This window comes from Ictalurus furcatus, chromosome 2, assembly GCF_023375685.1.
Source record: "Ictalurus furcatus strain D&B chromosome 2, Billie_1.0, whole genome shotgun sequence".
Lineage (NCBI taxonomy): Eukaryota > Metazoa > Chordata > Actinopteri > Siluriformes > Ictaluridae > Ictalurus > Ictalurus furcatus.
The window spans coordinates 36,770,704-36,790,729 of record NC_071256.1 but is presented as its reverse complement, the minus strand read 5'-3'; the positions used below and the strand labels follow the sequence as shown (position 1 = coordinate 36,790,729).

At 43.4% G+C, this 20,026-nt stretch overlaps 1 protein-coding gene across 2 annotated transcripts in view; it reads right to left on the bottom strand.

Moving 5' to 3' along the window:
- The window catches only part of abcc1 (ATP-binding cassette, sub-family C (CFTR/MRP), member 1), a 44,432-nt gene extending 26,326 nt beyond the window's left edge, over positions 1 to 18,106 (bottom strand). For both annotated transcript variants that reach the window (XM_053617522.1, XM_053617532.1), the window contains exons 1-14: positions 17,840 to 18,106; positions 15,809 to 15,985; positions 15,421 to 15,546; positions 15,041 to 15,178; positions 13,889 to 14,014; positions 12,080 to 12,141; positions 10,124 to 10,255; positions 7,246 to 7,473; positions 4,261 to 4,438; positions 3,598 to 3,759; positions 3,357 to 3,449; positions 2,412 to 2,615; positions 2,126 to 2,272; positions 1,615 to 1,702 (exon numbers count right to left, since the gene is read on the bottom strand). In XM_053617522.1, coding sequence (XP_053473497.1) covers positions 1,615 to 1,702; positions 2,126 to 2,272; positions 2,412 to 2,615; positions 3,357 to 3,449; positions 3,598 to 3,759; positions 4,261 to 4,438; positions 7,246 to 7,473; positions 10,124 to 10,255; positions 12,080 to 12,141; positions 13,889 to 14,014; positions 15,041 to 15,178; positions 15,421 to 15,546; positions 15,809 to 15,985; positions 17,840 to 17,881 — 1,903 coding nt within the window. In that variant the 5' untranslated portion in view covers positions 17,882 to 18,106. The remainder of the gene's footprint in view (positions 1 to 1,614; positions 1,703 to 2,125; positions 2,273 to 2,411; positions 2,616 to 3,356; positions 3,450 to 3,597; positions 3,760 to 4,260; positions 4,439 to 7,245; positions 7,474 to 10,123; positions 10,256 to 12,079; positions 12,142 to 13,888; positions 14,015 to 15,040; positions 15,179 to 15,420; positions 15,547 to 15,808; positions 15,986 to 17,839) is intronic.
- Positions 18,107 to 20,026: the final 1,920 nt, after the last annotated feature.

The following is a 20,026-nucleotide window of genomic DNA, read 5'->3' as shown; positions in this document are numbered from 1 at the left end:
ATTCTTATTCAATCTTTTGTAATGATTCAGATTTGAGATTCAGATACGAGGCAATTCTTATTCAAGCTTTTGTAATGATTCAGATTCGAGAGTTACAGCAATTCTTATTCGAGCTTTTGTAATGATTCAGATACGAGGCAATTCTTATTCAAGCTTTTGTAACGATTCAGATTCGAGAGTTAAGGCAATTCTTATTCGAGCTTTTGTAATGATTCAGATACGAGGCAATTCTTATTCAACCTTGTGTAACGATTCAGATTCGAGATTCAGATACGAGGCAATTCTTATTCAAGCTTGTAACTCTCGAATCTGAATCATTACACAGCAATTCTTATTCAAGCTTTGGTAATGATTCAGATTCGAGAGTTAAGGCAATTCTTATTCAAGCTTTTGTAATGATTCAGATTCGAGAGTTAAGGCAATTCTTAGTCGAGCTTTTGTAATGATTCAGATTCGAGGCAATTCTTATTCAACCTTGTGTAACGATTCAGATTCGAGATTCAGATACGAGGCAATTCTTATTCAAGCTTTGGTAAAGATTCAGATTCGAGAGTTACAGCAATTCTTATTCAAGCTTGTGTAATGATTCAGATTCGAGAGTTACAGCAATTCTTATTCAAGCTTGTGTAATGATTCAGATTCGAGAGTTACAGCAATTCTTATTCAAGCTTTTGTAATGATTCAGACTCGAGAGATTCGGCAATTCTTATTCAAACTTTTGTAATGATTCAGATTCGAGATTCAGATACGAGGCAATTCTTATTCAAGCTTGTAACTCTCGAATCTGAATCATTACACAGCAATTCTTATTCAAGCTTTGGTAATGATTCAGATTCGAGAGTTAAGGCAATTCTTAGTCGAGCTTTTGTAATGATTCAGATTCGAGGCAATTCTTATTCAACCTTGTGTAACGATTCAGATTCGAGATTCAGATACGAGGCAATTCTTATTCAAGCTTTGGTAATGATTCAGATTCGAGAGTTACAGCAATTCTTATTCGAGCTTTTGTAATGATTCAGATTCGAGAGTTTTGCGATTATTCCGAGTCGAGCATTTGCAGCCATTCCGATTCAAGTTTTTTTTTTTTTTTTTTTTTTTTTCGAAGGTTCAGATTCACACTTTCGCGATGATTCCGATTCACCCTTTTGACTCGGTTCACATGCAAACGCTTGCCCCGTTTCTGACTGAAGCATTTGCTTTTTGATTCTCGTTCAAGGGTTTTGCGCTTACTCAGATTCAAAACATTTCTGATCGTCCGGATCCGACGCAAGAACGTCGGGTTTGGCTGATCGGATCGCCGAGTCTTTTAACGATTCAGTCAGAACGATTCACTCTGGATGATTAGAATTCAAGTGCAGGTGATAACACGATTACGAGGTCTCGTCACAGTTCACACTCGAACGTGTGAGAAGAGTCAGATCAGGTATGCAGAAAGAGTCACATTCAGAGATATGAGGATTCAGATTGAAGTGTTTCAAGTTCTTGGACCCATGTAAGCAAAAACAGAGAGAAAAGAGACAAACCCTATAGAGGGCTTGAGATTATTATTATTATTATTATTATTATTATTATTATTATTATTATTATGATCATGATTATTGAGTAGCATCTTACCGCCAGTATCTGCTCTGCGATCCACGCTGTCCTCTTCCAGTTCCTCATGGGAAAGAAACACACGCAGACGTTTCAGTGAGACACTTGCCTGCAGGGAGAGACGGACAGGGAGAGACAGACAGGGAGAGACAGACAGTGATAAGTTGCCATGATAATCCATAAAGCGGCGTAAATTCAATCTGCAATCAGGCAAATCAAAAGATACGAACGTCTCACATCTAATAAAGATAAAGGAAATAAAAATCCAATCATCTAAAATGCCGCTCGCCGTAAAGTATTGCCACCCACTACACACTCACGATAACGATGCCGCGCTGTCATCTGGCCCACGTCGTGATATCTATTTCCGAGAGCATTACAATTACCTCCAAAATTCATTTCAAACATTTTTGTTCCGAGACAATTCTTCAAATAAAACAAACAAACAAACAAAACATCGCAATAACCGCTACAAGTTGTTCCGATATGTAAACGTAATGAAAATAAGGTTCCGACGTTTCGTCCTGCGGACCTGCACCATGCTGCTGATGACCATGGGGAGCATGTTGAGAGGAAAACGCAGGATGTTGAAGAGAGCAAGGGACACGAAGGCCTTCTGCGCGTCCAGAATGTTGTTCTCGTCCACAAGCACGTACACGGCGAACGTCGACAGCGCCACCTAGCGGACGAATCGCAAAGTGCATGATGTGATTTAATGGGAATGATTCGAATGAGTGCACGGCGATCATATTAAAGTGTTCTGTAACGTTTTATCCTAAACGTTAGACATCGTCGTCATCATGATCACCGGCCCGTACCAGGAAGGGGGCGCAGACCCAGGTGAAGGTGGAAACGGCGGCGAGGTAAGCGGCCTTCTTTAGCACGCGCAGTTCGCTCTCTCTGATCTGAGACACTTTGTCCTTGAAGGCCAGCTCCCACGCGTACAGCTTCAGCACCTTGATGCCGTTCAGGACCTCGTTCATCAGCTTTATCCTGCTGTCTTTGCTCTTCATCTGCGCAACCTGCAGAAAGAAAATAAGAACAAAGATTCGTTACAATATGTATCCATCCGTCCATCCATGTATCCGTCCATCCATGTATCCACGTATCACATGCATCCATCCATCCATACCCCTATATGTCCACTAGTCCATTCATCCACTAATACATCGATTTATTCATCCATCCGTCTGTGTATCCATCCACCCGCCTGTGTATCCCTCCACTAATGCACTAATTTATCCATCCACCCATTTATGTATCCATCCAGTTGTCCATTTATCAATGTCTCTATCCGCTCATCCATCCACGCATCCGTCCCCTTGTCCATCCATTCACCTATTTATACATCCACTCATCCGTTCATGCCTGTATACGTCCACTCGTCAGTCCATCCGCTCAGCCAATGATTTCCCCATCCACTTGTCCGTTCCTTTAGGTATCCATCCACTAACCCGTCGATGTATTTATCAATCCGTCTATGCATCTATCCACTCATCTCTACACGCGCGTGCGTATCCATCCATCCCCTCATCCATCCGTTTATCCGTTCACACATCTACATATCCATCCACCGACTGTCCATACAGCCAGGTATCAGCACGTATCTAATTATACATCCATCTACAAATGCATCCGTCTCTGCGTCATCCATCCATCCATGTATCCATCAACCCATCTACTCTACCAATCTACTCATCCATCCAGCTGTTCACCAACCAGCCAGCCACCTGTGAGTCTGTGTGAGGGGAGAGGTTTATTACCTGGTAGGTTTTGGTTTTCATGGCTATAACTGCGTTTACCGGAACCATCAGCACCATCACAGCAACGCCGGCCAGCACTGACGGACCCAGATTCTGTAAACAAAAGAAAAGAAAACACACACACACACACACACACACACACACACACACACACACATTAATTCAATTAATAACGAAGAGATATAACTAGCATCCACTCCTGCCCTAAACCGACCGAAGTGAAAACGAAACCGTTTCCCACCTGCCACAGGAAGTACAGCGCCAGGACGACCTGAAGAGGCGCGGACCAGATCATGTTGATGTACGTGATCAGGTCCATGAAGCGCTGTGCGTCTACAGACATGAGGTTTACGATTTCTCCCACTGTAGACGTGCGGCGAGCGGCGTTCGTGATCACCAGCGCCTTTAAAACAAACAAACAAACAAACAAAAACAAACAAACAAACAAACACCCAATCAGAAAGGCTACCGTGTGAAATATGAAATATCAGGATGTATAAAAACAAATACGATTAAAACATCTGTGCAAAATTACTGAAGTACAATCTTCACATAAATAAATAAATAAATAAATAAATAAATAAATAAATGTGTTATACGATTATCATCGGTCATGATGCACGTCTTAGGTTATCATTTTATAACTGAATTTTTCTTTGCGTACAGCTCAAGCTTATTAGCGTAATAAAAATAAACAATTAGAACATGAAATTAAATTCGGAACTGTTCTTTAAATTACGTGATGTCACTTGAAACCCACTGCAAGGTCTTTAATCTTTAAGATCTTAGACTCTTACAAATTGAGAGCGCGACGAACTGAAAAGGCTGTAAAAATAACGGCGCCGCTCGTTTATCAGTTACGCCCCCTGGGTGGTACGCGGGAAAAGCCGGGATTTGAGCTCACCTTCCTGTACACGGCGCCGACGATGGCGGTACGCAGCCTCATTCCCGACACGAAACACACGTGGAAGTATCTCTGCAGGACGAGCGTCTGGACGCAGGTGCACACGAACAGCAGAGCCGTGTAGAAGTAGCCGTGCCAGGAGGGGGCGCTGGAGTCCTTCACAAACTGGATCAACAGCCTGAGGGGAGAGCGGGAGGAGCTCGGATCGGTCGGAAAACCACCTCGGATTTTATTAAAAAGGTTCGGGGATTTGGGTTTGCTGAGCTGTTAAGACAAGAGAACGGACCGGAAGGACGTGGACCGCTTCGCGACGTCATGACGTCGCTTCGTGAGGTAAATGATCTGAATAACCGGAATGATCGTCTGGAGTAAATTCCTCCTAACGATCAGGAAATTCTCAAGATCTTATGAATGGCAAATAAATAAATAAATAAATAAATAAATGGAAACGGCTCTCGTCAAAGCGTCAAAGATCTCTAACCGTCGTTATCGTTATTGTTGTGATAGACGTGCGCGTTATCTTTGTATTCGAACACCACAACGGCTCGGACACTAGTTTACATCAACGCGTTCATTCTGATACGTTATCGTTTCTATAGCAACACCGCATTCACAGGGACTTGTACAGCCACTTAAACCAAGACTAGGAATACACTGCTAAACAACACTTTTTTTTTTATTAAAGTAAAAAAAAAGTATAATCGATGATGTGATGGGTTTTTTTTTTATTTTATTTAACATTTATGGAAAGAGTCCTGAATTTCAGCGCTTTGTGACAGTCGGTGCTTTGCGAAATTATCCAGCACAGGACAGTGTTCAAGAAAGAGGAGTTTACCCTTTCCAGCTTTCCGGTAAAATGAGAAGCTGGGTTTTTTGAGAGAGAGAAAGAGAGAAAGAGAGAGAGAGAGAGAGAGAGAGAGAGAGAGCGCACAAGAGCCACACACAGAGAGAGAGCGAACAAGAGACAGAGTGAGAGAACGAACAAGAGACACAGAACAAGAGCCACACACACACACACACACACACACACACACACACACACACACACACACACACACACACACACACACACACACAGCGAATGAGCACCCGAGAGAGAATGAGAGCCACACAGAGTGAGCGAGAGACACAGAGTGAGCGAGAGACACAGAGTGAGCGAGAGACACAGAGTGAGCGAGAGACACAGAGTGAGCGAGTGGGAGACACACACGCAGAGTGAGAGAGAGCGCGGGAGACACACACACACACACACAGAGTGAGAGAGAGCGGGAGACACACACGCACAGAGTGAGAGAGAGCGAGACACAGAGCGAGACACACACGCACAGAGTGAGAGAGAGCGAGACAGAGCGAGAGCCACAGAGTGAGAGAGAGCGAGGGAGAGAGAGACAGAGAGAGGGAGGGAGAGAGCACAAGGGAGAGAGGGAGAGAGAGAGGGAGAGAGAGCGAGAGAGAGCGGGAGAGAGGGAGGGAGGGAGGGAGAGCGGGAGAGAGAGAGAGAGAGAGAGAGAGAGGGAGAGAGAGAGAGAGAGAGAGAGAGAGAGGGAGAGAGAGAGCACAAGGGAGAGAGGGAGAGAGAGAGAGAGGGAGAGGGAGAGAGAGAGAGAGAGAGAGAGAGAGAGGGAGAGAGAGAGCACAAGGGAGAGAGGGAGAGAGAGAGGGAGAGAGAGCGAGAGAGAGCGGGAGGGAGAGAGAGAGAGAGAGAGAGAGAGAGAGAGGGAGGGAGAGCGGGAGAGAGAGAGAGAGAGAGAGCGGGCGAGAGAGAGAGAGAGAGAGGGAGGGAGAGCGGGAGAGAGAGAGAGAGAGAGAGGGAGGGAGAGCGGGAGAGAGAGAGAGGGTGGGAGGGAGGGAGAGCGGGAGAGAGAGAGAGAGAGAGAGAGAGAGAGAGAGAGAGAGAGAGAGAGAGAGGGAGGGAGAGCGGGGGAGGGAGAGCGGGAGAGAGAGAGAGAGAGAGAGAGGGAGGGAGAGCGGGAGAGAGAGAGAGAGAGAGAGGGAGAGAGAGCGGGGGAGAGAGAGAGAGAGAGAGGGAGAGAGAGAGAGAGAGAGGGAGAGAGAGCGGGGGAGAGAGAGAGAGAGAGAGAGAGCGAGGGAGGGAGGGAGAGAGAGGGAGAGGGAGAGAGAGCGGGAGAGAGAGCGGGAGAGAGATGGGTGAGGAGTGAATGACTATCATGGCTATAATAGAAGCGATTACAGAGAACTTGTCTCTCAAAAAATGTTCCACATCATTATAAACTGTTAAAAATGTAGAAAATGCGGTTTATGAATAAATGATCGCTGTGGTACGACAGAAACACACTTCAGGGGTGGTAATGGCACTCTTCTTCACGTTGTGCACAATCACACCACCCCGGCGTGGATCATTATACTTTACTTATTTATCATTATACTTTACTTATTTATCATTATACTTTACTTATTTATCATTATACTTTACTTATTTATCATTATTATACTTTATTTATTTATTATTATACTTTATTTAACTACACGCTCTCCCGCGTGCCATCCCTTTTTTATAAATTCATGACAGATGACGCGTGCGTTTTCTTTTTCCTCATCCAGAACCTACGGAGGATGCAAATGTACACATAAATACCACCGGTAAAACGGTGACGCCGCAGTGATGACGTCGGCTGCGAATGATCACGGCCACGTCGTGGAGAGTCGTAAACCCTCAGAGACCCTCAGCACGTTTACGGTGCTTCATTTGGTTTGTTTTAGAAGAAGAAGAAGACGACGACTTTAGCAGTTAATAAGAGACACGCCCAGGCCCGCGAGAAGAGACCGGCTTCAGACCGGTTTGTAACCCGATGAACCTCCGGCATGCTTAAGCAAACTCGGCATCGATCCCGTCCGGAAGGTCACAGCTGTGCTCGAGGAGGAGACGTTTTCCCGCGGAGTCCTCAGAAAACAGCGCACCGTGACGGACAGCAAACATCTGTGCGGCGCAGACTGGGTGAGTGTGGAAAGAAAAGGGAAAGTAACCTGAGGATTTCTGGCCCTGCGAACATCAGGATGTCGTGGATGATCTTGTAGACGAAGCTGATGAGGAAGTACGGCCCGAAGGTCCGGCACAGGGCGAGGAAGAGCGACGGCTCGCGCGTCTTCTGAGGAGCTTTCGAGATTAAGATCTCGGACTCTTCGACCGGCTGCCCGTCTTTGTTCTCGGCTTTGGTCGAGCGTTTAGGAGAGTACACGGCCGTGTCTTCGGGCCTGATGATGACGAGAAGAAAAAAAAAAAAAAAAAGTTAAACACACACGCACACACACACACACACACACACACACACACACACACACACACACACACACACACACACACACACACACACACACACACACACACACACACACACACACACACACAAGTTTTAAAACTGTCCAAACATCCCAATAAAAATAAACAGATTTTAATAAAAGATTCAGTCAACAGAGCAGAAGTGACTCGGCGATTATTCGAGCATTGACGTTAGCGTGAAGAGACGGCGATGAGGCTCGTGAACGTGACCTCGGACGACGATGTAAATCGAAGTCAGCTCCATTATAAACGTAGAGGGCCGTCTTACGGTGAAACTCGGAAAAATAGAGGCTCGTCAACAAAACACCTGGACATCCTAGAGCTGCAAAACGAAAGCGACGCATACCTCACGGCCCCGATTCAGCCTCGCCATACAGACTGCGTCTCGTTTTCCACAGTTCTCAAAACACTCGGGTTTTAAAGCTCTTAATGGCACCTTCCGAAGGGCGTTTGTATGCGACGAAGGTCTTTGTCCAAGGATTTTGGGGTAGGGAAACTCTCATAATAGAAACGCTTAGGGGACGTGGCAAGAAAAAGAAATTCTATACGGAAGACCATGAGGCAGCTGGAGTCGACTCGAGTCATCTCCAGCTCAAAACTAAAGAAAAAAAAACACACACACTTCCTACACGAAACATCTCATAACACAATCTCTTCTAAATCTCAGCAGCGGGACGTTATTTACATAAAACCGCAATCTCGTCTGAACGTGTGCTTGATAACGCGTACGTTCTCCTGACGGACTGAAAGGAGACGCTTTATGAGCGTTTACTTTTCCGGCGTACGCGCATACATCACACACGGTAACGTTCACCTCGCCGCTCGGGTTTCTAAGCCCGTCGCGGTTGCCGGGATGTCCGCGTTCTTGAGAGCAAGCTGTGCGATTTGTGCCGCATGAGGAGTTTAAAGTGTTTAAAGTGCACTTCACACGCCCACGCCCCCCCCCCCACCCACGCCCCCGCACAGGGAATAAAGAACGCTCAATAAACATTTGTCCGGGTGCAAGTCAAGCAGGATGTTTAAATGAAGCGTGAAAGTCTCGCTGGTCCAGATCCCGCTCATTTAATCAGAACGATCTAGAAGCGGGTCAATCCGGTTTTCATCTCTTTAACAACCGGATTAGGAAAAGAGAAAAAAAAAAAAAAAAAAAAAAAAAAAAAAACGTGAATAATAATTATTATTTTTATAATTATTATTATTTCCCACAGCACATCCTGAAGAGTTTTCCACGTCTCACTTGTTGTCCGTTTTTAGTTGTGTTTAATGTCGTGGAATGTCTGCAAAAGGTTTAGTTCCTGTCATCACTTAGCAACTATAAACAAACAAACAAACAAACAAACCAACCAGTCACTCCCTCACTGGCTAGGGCTGGGCGATATAACTGTTTAATATCAATATCATGATAAAATGCGCCACAATATCTTTTAGAATTTTGTACAAAAATGACAGTCTCTGATTGGAGGCAGCTGATTTGCTAAAAATAAATAAAATAAATAAATAAAAAATTGCAGTCTCCGACTGGAGGCAGCTGATTTGCTAATAAATAAATAAATAAATAAATAAATAAATAAACAAATAAATATGTAAATTCTGAAAAATAATAATAAAGAATTTCCCTCCATCTTAGCAGATTCAGTGTGGTCATCAAATGAATCAAATGAATCAACTGAATCAAATGAATCAACTGAATCGTTGCCTTCAGAATCAAAACCGTACTGCATGACATTACCCTTAATCACTATGACGAGATCATCTTAGAGAAACTCGATTATAAATCCTTTAACGATGAACGCGTTGTTGCTCCATAACGGGAAACGGAAGAGAGATTTTTTTTCGTTTCCGATGAGGCGAACGAGCGTGTGCAGATTTGCTGATCGTTACGCCACAAACCCCGGACATGTTTATCTGGTGTACATTCCCCGTCTTGTCAGACCACAGTTAAAGCAAAAACAGGTCAAGTGTCTGTGAGTCATCTACAGCGAAGGCAGCACGAGAGACAAAAACAAAAGCCTGCACACTCAGCCCCCCCCTCCCTCCCCCGAACACTGCCGAGTCATCATCGTTTAGTACAGAGTCACTGTGATACTGCCATCTAAACGTTACCCCATCAAAACCCGTGTCCATTTCTTCATGTCAGAGCAACTGGCTGCGCTCCAAGTCAACTTTTTAGCTGCCTTACGTGACGAAATTTTTTAATAATCCTCCAGAATATGAGCACAAACACCCAGCTTTTTTTCTGACTTAAACATAAAATGTAAAAAAAATCCACAGTTTTATTCCTTACTTATATTGACATCTCATTTAGTACATCACTGCCAGAGGATCCACTTACCAGAACTTTAATCAGACATGATGAATTCTAATAAAAAATAAATAAACGTCATTATATTTTATTCCCCATTTAACCCCTGAGAACCTGCGAAACCCAATTCTGTCATTTCTACACTCCCTATTAGCATTATTATTAATATTATTATTATGATGATTATTATTATGATTATTATTATGATTATTATTAATAATAATATTATTAAGTGAGATTAAACAGCTCGATTGAACTCTGACCTTTTGACCTTGTTGCATTCGTGGTTCCAGCGCCGTACCAGCTGCGGCACGACCATCTGAGACTCGTCGTCTGGATTTAGGGACCATAGATCTTTCTCTTCTAGGGGCTTTTTGTAGCCGCGCATCATCAACCTGCAGCAGATAGATATGCAGACAGACAAATAGATTAGACAGACAGATTAGACCGACAGACAGACAGAAATATAGATAAATAGACAGACGTTAAATTGACAGACAAACAGAATAACAGGACAGACAGACAGACAGACAGACAGACAGACAGACTCGATTGACCAGTAGACAAAGAGACAAACAGAAAGATTGGACTGAGACAGATAGACTAGATAAATAGACAGACAGACAGAAATATATATAGATAGACAGAGAGATTAAATGGACAGATATATAGAGAGACAGATTAGATTTACAGACAGATTGGATGGACAGACAGACAGACCTGATTAGATGGATAGATAGAAATACAGACTAGACAGACGGACAGACAGACTAGATTTATAGACAGACAGACAGACAGATTAAAGTGATAGATTAGATGGACAGATATAGACAGATATAGGCAGACAGACAGACAGGCAGATTGGATGGATAGATAGAAAAACAGACTAGATTTACAGACAGATAGACAGACAGACAGACACAGACAGCCAGACAGATAGATAAAAAGACAGACACATTGGCTTGACAGACAGACAGACAGACAGACAGACAGACTTCACATACACTGCTACTCATTTGAAATGTACCTTTCAAAAAAAAATGTTTACATAATTAAAATATTTCTATTTTAATCATTATTGGGGATTTTTTTTTTAAATTGTGTACCTATTTAATGTTTCAATACTTTTTTTTTTAATAATCTTATTAAAAATAATTTGACTTTTTAAACCTTTATATTTTACTTATCTATAAAAATAAAGACTTTCTGTAGAGACAGATAAACATGGAAATTCATGTACAAGGTCATATTCAAATTTACTTCTTTTAAACGTTTCTCGTCCAAATTGCGTCAGACGCGATCCAACCACGCCCGATCTCATTTTCGGAGAACCGTCGTACTGCGCCTCCGATCGGACATGCCCTGCTCGTAAACCGCGCTAATCGTTCTTAGAATAAACACCACACCAACCCCGCGCTTCAAAACCGGCCTGGCAACACGCCAAATTTGACACTTTACAGCGTCATATTTACGGTTTAGCGTTTTCCTTTTCCTTTTTTAATATCTATATATATATATATATATATTTAAAAATAACAGTTGCACGGATCTCTCGGCACAAAAAAAAAAAAAACGCACAGCTGGGCGCGTCGTTTCTTTTCCTGTTCAGAACGTACTCGAGCGGCTAGTTTCCTTTATCGTTCACAGAACAATGACTTCCACAGAACGTTCTCTTCATTCCTGTACACAGGAGGCGTACACAGAGTTAGCGACGCTTCACTTCATGCTGTAACAAGCTGTACTTCCAGATCAAGTTTTCTGAAGATAAATAAATAAATAAATAAATAAATAAATAAATAAATAAATCAGGTGCGCGGTATGCCAAGACGTACGTAGATCGAAATGCTTGTGGCGTTTAAGGACACGTACGCCGCTCCTTTCACAATCTCCCAACCCGACAGTAATGGTTCTGTACATCACAGACACACGGTCTGCGCTTATACTTTGCCTTTATTTGCTGGAAATCTATTAAATTCAAGTCAGATCACGGAAGACCAACCGCAGCCCCGTCAACCCTGGCGTTACTTCCTGTCCCGTTCTTCGCTCCTCCCACGAGCACGACGCAACACGAGTCCTGCCCCAACGGGCCTTTCGGATACATTCGCATGGAAAGTGAAGAGTGTGCGAGTGTGTGTGAACGGCCCCGGGAACGTGCTCTGGGGGTGTTTTTAAACGCAATAAAGAGAAATATTAAATAAATAAATGAATAAAAACTTCACCCTGTGATCCACCAGAAGCTGATTCTGGACAGAAAGCTCGCTCCTGCTTCTGGACATGGATTCTGCATTTAAAACAAACAAACAAACAAACAAATAAAAACCCATGAATACATTTTTTTAAAAACGCTGCTCTTGCAATCACATTAGCATGATTTTAAACCCGCTTTAAAGCTCCTTAATGACAGTCATCCATCTCCAAATTGCCTCAAATGCTGCGTTCCTAATCGAGTTTAAAGATCAAACACATGCCGTCTAGCTGGACGTTAGGGACAACTGATTCTCCAAAACATTTTTAAAATAAATAAATAAATAAATAAATAAATAAATAAAAGAAACCTCTTCATGTACATCAAGCTCAAAACCCTGATAAAGCTAGTTAAATGATCTCGTTTCTGAATCTGTATTTCCTGGTTGCCTAGCGACAGAGTTCAAGACTTGAACCGCTTCCGACAGAAGAAGAGATTCAGGGTGATTAACCGCTATTCCCGGCCGATGAGAATCTTTACCCTGATGAACAGGTAGGTAAAGGCGGTTTCTGAGGCGAGCGGTGGTTTGCCGTGATGCTGAGGATGGGAGAACATACGAGACATCCAGGATGATGGACTTGTATCCATCATGCCCAGTATCTGGTGATCTGGTGGTGAAGATGTGCTGGAGTGATGGAATGGAAGCTCGGTACTGACGAACAGCTTTGGAAGCCATTTTAAAACAAAAAAAAACAAAAAAATATTCGGTCTTTTGTAGAAACCCGAGGTCTTGCCCAGTCAGGTTGCCAAACCACACCATGATAGAAGTGGCGGTGTTCGTTCCAAAGCCTCCTCAGACAGATCAGACGTTACTGGAGATGGCAGAGTGAGGGCAAATGTTTCTCCTCAAGTCCATAATAGGCTCTTTGGGCTTGGTGAACTTCAGGGTGAGGTTGTTGTTGTTGTTTACACACCATACGATGTCCAATCACAGAGTCCAGAGTCCAATCATCTGCAGATTTTATCAGATGGTTGCTGTTTGTAGACTGGATAAACAGGATGTACATCCGAGGGCTAAGACACCACCCATGAGGCGTTCCCTTGCTCAGAGTCAGTGTGGATGATGTTTTTTGTTGCCAATCCTCACTGTCCGCAGCCTGTTGGTCAGAAAGTCCGGTATCTGATGGCAACTGGAATTGGACTCGCTTCATGACTAGTTTAGAGGGCGCGGAGTTATAGTCGATGGATGACATCCGGACATAGGTCTTTCTGTTTTCCAGAGGAGTCGGAAGAGCAACTGTAAAGCATCTGAGGTGGCAGGAACACGGCTGTTTGACTACGAGCTGCACGAACGTGATTGTGAAAGCGTCGATGGAGAAGCAAACGCCATCACGCTCAGCTTTACCGGCAGCCTCCACGCCGCAGTCCGACCGGTCCGTGGAGAACCCGTTTGGACTCGGCGCTCGGTACTACGTTTATCTGGCGGTAAATTACGTCCAGTTTGTTTTCGAGAGACGTATTCCACGGGCTTTCCATCGTCTTCCGATGTTTGCGGGGTCTGCTGAGGTCTGAAGAACATCTTGCGGTCGTCCCTGAGGTTTTAAGGCAGAGCCGATGTCCAACGAGGGCTGGCCGTCATATATTATAGCCGTAGCTGTAGTTCTGAACTGAAAACAAGTGTTTACGGGGAAGACGGCGAGATCCTGTTATCGGAGAGTTGGGATCATCCGTCGGGATCGAGTTGTGAGCAGAACACAAAATCACAAACTGATAGAAACGAGATTATCCTGAAAATTATAAACATACTGACCTTTAATATTATTATCATCATCCTTAAACTCACCGGGTCTTTGACGGCTGGGGAGAAGAGCGGCAGCTGGTCAGAGATGCAGGACAGAATGAGGGAGATTAATAGCAGAGCGTAGTAAATGTAGAATGTAGTGTACCTGAAGATGTTTATAGCGGCAGGCTAAAGGGAGGAAAAGAGAATTATAAACCGTTAAAATACTCCAAATGTTCCCACACACACACACACACACACACACACACACACACACACACACACACACAGTGTTTACTACGTGTAATAATTTGCATGTGTGCTGCTCGTAAGTCTACAGAGTGATCCGTAGATCTTATTACAGTACAACATTGTGACAAAGATGGAGAGCGTCTCTCTCGTATCTAATTATTTATCGTCATTTATACCAGAATTCTGCATTCTGATTGGTCCGAGGGTGTTGATTAATTTTCTATAACAGCAGCTCTGACTATAGTGCAGCTGCAGATTACAGGTTTATAATTAATGCCCTCGTTCTATTACGTTACCGTTTCTATAGTAACAGCTTACACGGGGAAATGTTCGGCGGACGCACCACGTGAACGCGTTTTTTAAAAAAAGGTATTGGAATCTCTTGGAATAACCTCACAGTGACCATCTGGAACACTATAGCAACCACCAGGCAACCACCTGAAATACCATAGCAACAACCTACTAACACCCTAGCAACCACACAGCAACAGCCTAGCGACTCCTTGGAATACAACAGCAACCACTTAGCAACATCTGAGCAATCACATAGCAACACCCTAGCAACCACCCAGAATGCCATAGCAACCATGCAGCAACACCCTAACAACCAACTGGAATACCATAGCAAACACATAGCAGTACCCTAGCGACCACGTAGGATCCCACAGCCAACACATAGCAACACCCTAGTAACCAAATAGCAACTCCCTAGCAACCACCCAACTAGCCCTTAGCAACCACAGGGGAACCACGTAGCATCACCCTCATGGAACACCATAACAAACACATAGCAGTGCACTAGCAACCATCCGGGATCCAAAAGCAAAAACATAGCAACATCCTAGCAACCACCTGATATACCATAGCAACAGCCTAGCAACACCCCAACAACCTCTTGGAATAACAAAGCAACCACCTGGATCTAAAGCAAGTGGGCGTGACCGTGCGGGTCCTGATCCTCACCTCATCGAGTGCCTGCAGGATTTTGGAGCGAAACGTGACCGTAGCACAGACTAAAGCGACGAGCCAGAAGTTCAGCATCACCCCGGAGGACTGGACGCCCTTCATCCGCTCGTACTGGACGAAAAACGTAGCCAGCAACTGTTAAAAAACACAACAACAAAGGGGGGGAAAAAAAGTTCAGTAAGGAATAAAAACACATGGGGGTGTGCTGTTACGGGAAAATAATCAACGCACGGGCGGAGCGATCACACGGGAGCGATCACGCGTCACCACCTCGGAGTTTATTATTCTCCAAGAACAGCATGTCCCGGAGCGTTTTACGGGTTACATGAAGATGTCCGTGTGTGCGTTTGGTTTTGTACGGGTCTCACAGATCTCACCATGGTGATGCCGAGCAGCGTGGGACTGACCAGGTAAACAGGTGCGACCGCGACCCTGTGACCTCTTTCCCAGAAAGAGTAGAAAACATCTGACCAGCAGATCATCCACAGCAGTAACCCAGTGACCTTAAAGGAGGAGAAAGAAAAACACTGCCGTAAAAAAGCGTCCGATCCGAAAGAACGATTGCGGAAATTCCCACTTCATGAAAAACCGCAGCTTTTGCGTAGAACAACCATGAATAGGGAACTGATTTTAGCTGATTTGCATGTTACACACACACACACACACGTTAAATGTGTGACACACACACGCTATTATATTAAACATACCCTGGATCATTTACTTTGACACACACTGTACGTAGTTCTGTCCCAAATGTATACTCACGGTTTTGGCTTTATTCAGGCGGCTCATGCAGATGTAGCCGCGATTGTGGCTTTTGAGGTACAGGAAGTAAAAAGGTGCGAACAGCCAGAGGTAGAAGCATGGGATCCAGATGAGGACGGTGTTCTGAAAACACGGCGTCACGTCTGGGTTTTGAGCGCGCCATGTGCGGTTCCAGTCCTGCAAACACACGCAAATAACAGACGCTCGTTCAGTCAGACCTGTAAACTAAATCATGTTTATTTATTTATTTATTTAATCAGAAATAATAATAATAATAATAATAATAATAATAATGCTGCAGATACAAAACGACGAGAATTAAATCGAACTTAAAACGTGAAACATTGCGAAGGAGTTTCACAGAGAGGCAGGTTTTAAAAGAACACACGACAACTTTAACATCCGTCGGTCGAGCAAGGTTTGGAAAAACTATTTTTTAATCCCCCGTTTGTCCTTTACACGTGTCCACCTCTGTCCGTCTGCGACCGTCTGCCCCTGTGTCTCTCTCTGCCCCCGATCACCTCCACCATGGTCTCTTTACACCCCCTTCTGTTGCTCTGCCTCGGTCCATCTCAGTCTGGGTCTCTCTACACCATCCACGGCTCTCTGCCCTGGTTCGTCTCGGTCACGGCTCTCGTCGCCTTTCCGCCCCGTCCTTCTTCATGTCTCTCCTTGTCTTTCTAGACCTGTCCATTGTTGTCTTTCTGCCCGTGTCCTTCTTCACGCCCCTCTTGGTCTCTCCGCCCGTGTCCTTCTTCACGCCCCTCTTGGTCTCTCCGCCCGTGTCCTTCTTCACGCCCCTCTTGGTCTCTCCGCCCGTGTCCTTCTTCACGCCCCTCTTGTCTTTCTACCCCGACCCTCATTGTATTTCTACCTTGTCCATTGCTGTCCATCTACAGTCATCCTCACTCCATCATTCTCCCAATCTCTTTCTTTCCTCTATGTACATATATCTGTATAATTAAACTCTAGAAAGACAAAAAAGACACAACAGCAAATCTATACAAATAAACAACAACAACAACAACGACGAAAAGCTTGCGCCTGGAGCATGCGAGGTCGGTTTAAAATAGGGCTCAGAAACCACCGCACAACTCTTTAAGAATGAAACAAGAAACAAAATGAAACAGAAGAGCAGGGTTATAATTAATCACAGGTCTGAGCCCAAAGCCATTATTTGTGGCGGAGACGTGAAGAATTACACAACCTGCCAAGCGCGTATACAAGCTCGTTTAAAAGCTCGTTTAAAACCAATTCTCACAAACAGGTCAGAGGAAATGGCTGACTTTGTCTACGAGACAGACTTTCCAAACAAACTAAACCACTTCATTCCTACTCCACACAGGTACTCAGGACAATTTAGACAAACTATATAAAATATATATGATAAAGTCTTTATTTTAATTTTATTCATCATCATCATCGTCACTGCTTACTCTATTACAGCTACAGCCTTAAACAGCATGTGTATTATTAATATTTTTAATAGATTAAATGTATTACACAAGATTAATTTTTTTTTTACTTTAGGAGACTCAAGCAAACTCAAGGTTATTTGTTAGCACAGGTGATTTCTGCAATCATGCTTAAAATAATAAACAATCTGGACATTGTTCGTAAACAACAACAACTAATAATAATAATAATAATAATAATAATAATAATAATAATAATGACACATGGCATTAGTAAAGTATGAGCATGACATGCTAACTAGCTAACGAACTATAAGAAAGTTAAGAAGCTAATCTCTGAAAGGTAAAAGCGCAACAGTACTGCTTAAAACAATAAATAAATAAATAAATAAATAAATAAATAAAAAAAATGTTAACAAGTACACAAATGTGTCACGTGCTGTGGAATACGGCGCCGCCATTTTACGTTATCTGCATACAGTACATATAGGGCATAAGTGTTAATTAATTAGCTTTAGCATTAGCATTACTTAACCGGCATTCGCAGGTTTGAAAAGCTTAGAAATTTCAGCACAGAAACGCTCCACGGTTTCTCGGAGTTGACACACGGACTCACCCATACGGGGTCGGAGGAATCCACGCTGCAGAAGCGGTTCATGTCCGAGAGCTGCGTGTGAGTGCCTCCGCTTTCCCTGAACACCTCCCCGGCTTCGGGTTCATCACCACACCGCTCGCTCTTATGGGCTGACGCAAAACGGGCGCAATGATTCACCCGGGTTGTTTCCCCAACCGTTTTCCGTATAAAGCCACGCCTTTTTTCTGAGCAATCTGCGCTGTGATTGGTCTTTTTCTCCTTCTTCTTGTTCTGCGCTGTGATTGGGCGGCGGTCGTGCGCTCTAAAGGCGTTTTGTTTGTTTGTTTTGTTTTTTTTCTGACGAGCTGCAATAACAAACTTCTGAGCGCGTGCGTCCGTTCGGGCTTCCGGCCAGAGTTCAATTCAATAAATAAAAAAAGGCAGTACTGTAAATTATCAAACGATAAAATAACAAGAACGGTAATCATTTTAAGAGTAGTACAACCCTAATTCTGAAAAAGTTGGGACAGGATGGAAAATGCTAATAAAAACAAAGAGGAGTGATTTTGTAAATGTACTTTGACTTGTATTTACACACACACACACACACACACACACACAAACGTATAAAGACAAGGTATTTGATATTTTAACTAATCAACGGCATAGTTTTTGGAAGCTGAACGCTTATTTTGAAATTGACGCATGCAACACGTTCCAAGTAAGTTGGGACAGGGGCGATTTAGGACTAAATGTGAAGTTGAAATAAGAAAGTGATGTGAAACAAGTGAGGCAATCGTTTAATAACAATATAATTAAAAGATGCAAGGAATCCGCTCAAATCTCGGTGCGTAAAGGGCGAGGCCGAAAACCACCCGAGTCTGTAATGGAGATCCTGACATGGATTTGGGAATTCTTTGGTAAACCTTTGTCACTCGACACCATCCGCCGCTGCATCCACAGATGCAAGTTAAGGCTTTACTACGCAAAGCAGAAGCTGTACATCAACACTGTCCAGAAGCTCCGCCCACTTCTCTGTGCTCGGTCTCATCTGAGATGGACAGTAGCACGGTGGAATCGTGTTTTGTGGTCCGATGAGTCGACATTTCAAATAGTTTTTGGACTAAACAGCCGTCGTGTTCTCCGGGCCAAAGAGGAAAAGGACCATCCAAGCTGTTATTAGGGTCCAAAAGCCAGCGTCTGTCATGGTATGAGGTCGTGTCATTGCCTATGGCATGGGGGTAACCTGCACATCTGTGAGGGCAGCATTAATGCAGAAAGATATGTAGACATTTAGAGCAACATATGCTGCCATCCAGAGCAGGACAACGCCGAACCACATTCTGCCCGGATTACAAGCGCAAGGTTGCGTAAGCAGAGAGTTCGGGTGCTAGCATGGCCTGCTGCCGTCCTGACCTGTCTCCTATTGAGAACGCATCATGAAGCGCAAAATAAGGCGACGAAGGCCCTGTACAGTTGCGCATCCACTTCACTCTTCACTCAAACACACAAACGCTTAATAAGTGTCATTAAAAGAAAAGGTGACGTTACACAGCGGTAACCAGCCGACTGTCCCAACTTTTTTGTTGGTGAGTTGCCGTCATCCGATTTGAGATGAGTGTACATTTTCAAAAATAACTCAAATTCACAAAGTAAAACATCAAATAATGTGTTAATAATGTGTTTTCAATATAGTACAGCGTGAACTGAGGTTTCAAATCCCTCTTTTTGTTTGTTTGTTTGCATTTCCCATACTGTCCCGACTTTTTCGGAAATGGGGTCGTATGCAAGTACCATACAAGTTCAGCCAGATTAGATGTGAATGATCATTTCACTTAAGTAAATTTGTTGCTTATATAATAAATTAATCAATTTACATCTTTAAATTAATATATCTACATATATATATATACACACACACACACACATAGATGCATTTAAATAAATTAGAATATTCTGGAAAAGTTCATTTTTTTCCGTAATTTTTTTTCCAAAAGTGGAACTTTCATATATTTTGGATTCATTACATAAAAAGTGGAATATTTCGTGCCTTTTTTTTTTATCTTGATGATTACAGCTCACGAAAATCAAAAATCCAGTATCTCAATATATATATATATATATATATATATATATATATATATATATGCTCTAATATACACTCACATGACATAAAACTGACAATTTGTAGTAATTTTCACAATTTAAATGAATAAAAACAAATCAGTC